At 48.2% G+C, this 1,561-nt stretch overlaps 1 gene segment (V, D, J or C); it reads left to right on the top strand.

The window, feature by feature from the left end:
• The first annotated feature begins 534 nt into the window (after positions 1-534).
• LOC122547480 lies at positions 535-1,083 on the top strand. The segment is given in 2 exon segments: positions 535-599; positions 785-1,083. Coding segments are annotated over 2 exon segments (348 nt in total).
• Positions 1,084-1,561: the final 478 nt, after the last annotated feature.

Genomic DNA, 1,561 nt, shown 5'->3' with positions numbered 1-1,561 from the left:
TCCTCCTTGCCCAGCCCTGTTAGAATTTTATATGTTTCAATCTGATCCCCTCTCATCCTTCTAAACTTGAGTGAGTCCAGGCCCAGTCGAGTTGGAGAGAGAGAGGAGAGTTGAGGACAAATGTTTTAACTCAGAGGGTGGTGGGAGTCTGGAAATCACTGCGTGAAAGGCTGGTTGAGTCACAAACTGTCGTGACATTGGAGCAGTGTTTAGATATTCCCTTGTGTTGCTGTAACCTCCAGGGTAATGGGCCAAGAGCTGGAGGACGGGATTAGTGTCATCAGATCACTGTTTACCAGTACAGACACAATGGGCCAAATGGCCTCATTCAGTGCTGTTCACATCAATGACTCTCTGAGACAGACAGAGAGACAATGAGGGGGAGAGAGAGAAGAGGAAGTGTGAGGGGCTGACGTGGCTCTCTCTGCCTGATGCCATTTACATACTGAGGAACACCCACTCAGACTCTCACAGGCTGCAGCTTTATAAAGCAGAGCCCAGTGAAGGGAGAGATTATCAGGAACCAGGCTCAGGGACAGGAATACACACCATGATTTCACACATCCAGCTGATCTGGACCCTGGCATTCTGTGTCGCAGGTACAAATCTCTCTCCTTCCACCTTGAATCTTTAGCTGCTCTCCATTCACTCCAATTCCACTGACTTGTGATTGAAGGGAAAATGCTGAAACCAGAGGAATGCTCAGTGTCTCCAACAATCTCTCATTTGACAGGCTCTTTCTGAGACAGTTCTGACTTCACTGTGTTTCTCTCTGACCCCTCAGGTATCAGTGGGGACATCATCATGACCCAGTCTCCCCCGGTGCTGTCAGTGGGATTGGGCCAGACTGAAACCATCACCTGTACGGCCAGTCAGAGCATTAACAGCTACCTTGCTTGGTACCAGCAGCGAGAAGGTCAGAAACCCTCTCTCCTGATCTACAATGCAGCAACTCGATTCACAGGAGTCTCCGATCGATTCACCGGCAGTGGATCAGGGACCGGTTTCACCCTGACAATCAGCAACGCTCAGAATGAGGATGTCGCTGACTATTACTGTATGCAGAATTACAGCAACCCTTGACACAGTGTTACAGAGCCATACAAAAACCTCAAAACACACAACACGACCTCCTGTACTGACACAATCTGTAGTTATATAAAATGTATAGTAATGTACACACAGTCCCACCTTCATCACTGACATTTCCGACAGTTATATATAAAGTAAACTGAACAAATTACCCCATGCTGGGATTGTCACTGTCCACTACACACTCCAGTCCCTGTGGTGTCCACTGCTCACTGAAGGCCTCAAGTTTCCCTCTGACACACCATGGCCACATGTGAAGAGCAGCTACAAGATTTAACATCGATAAATATATTTCACAAACCCCCGAGAGTAGGTGGACACAACCCAGGGAGACAGAGAGAGAAAGACACATGAATGAGGGAGAGACAGAGAGGGGCAGGGAGTGGAAGAGATTGACTAAGAAGAGACAGAGACAGAGAGAGACAGGGAGAGGTTGAGAGTGACAGGGGGAAGCAGAGATTAGAGGTTT

Source organism: Chiloscyllium plagiosum, unplaced genomic scaffold (assembly GCF_004010195.1).
Source record: "Chiloscyllium plagiosum isolate BGI_BamShark_2017 unplaced genomic scaffold, ASM401019v2 scaf_8697, whole genome shotgun sequence".
Classification (NCBI taxonomy): Eukaryota; Metazoa; Chordata; class Chondrichthyes; order Orectolobiformes; family Hemiscylliidae; genus Chiloscyllium; species Chiloscyllium plagiosum.
This window is presented reverse-complemented; position numbering and strand designations above follow the sequence as displayed.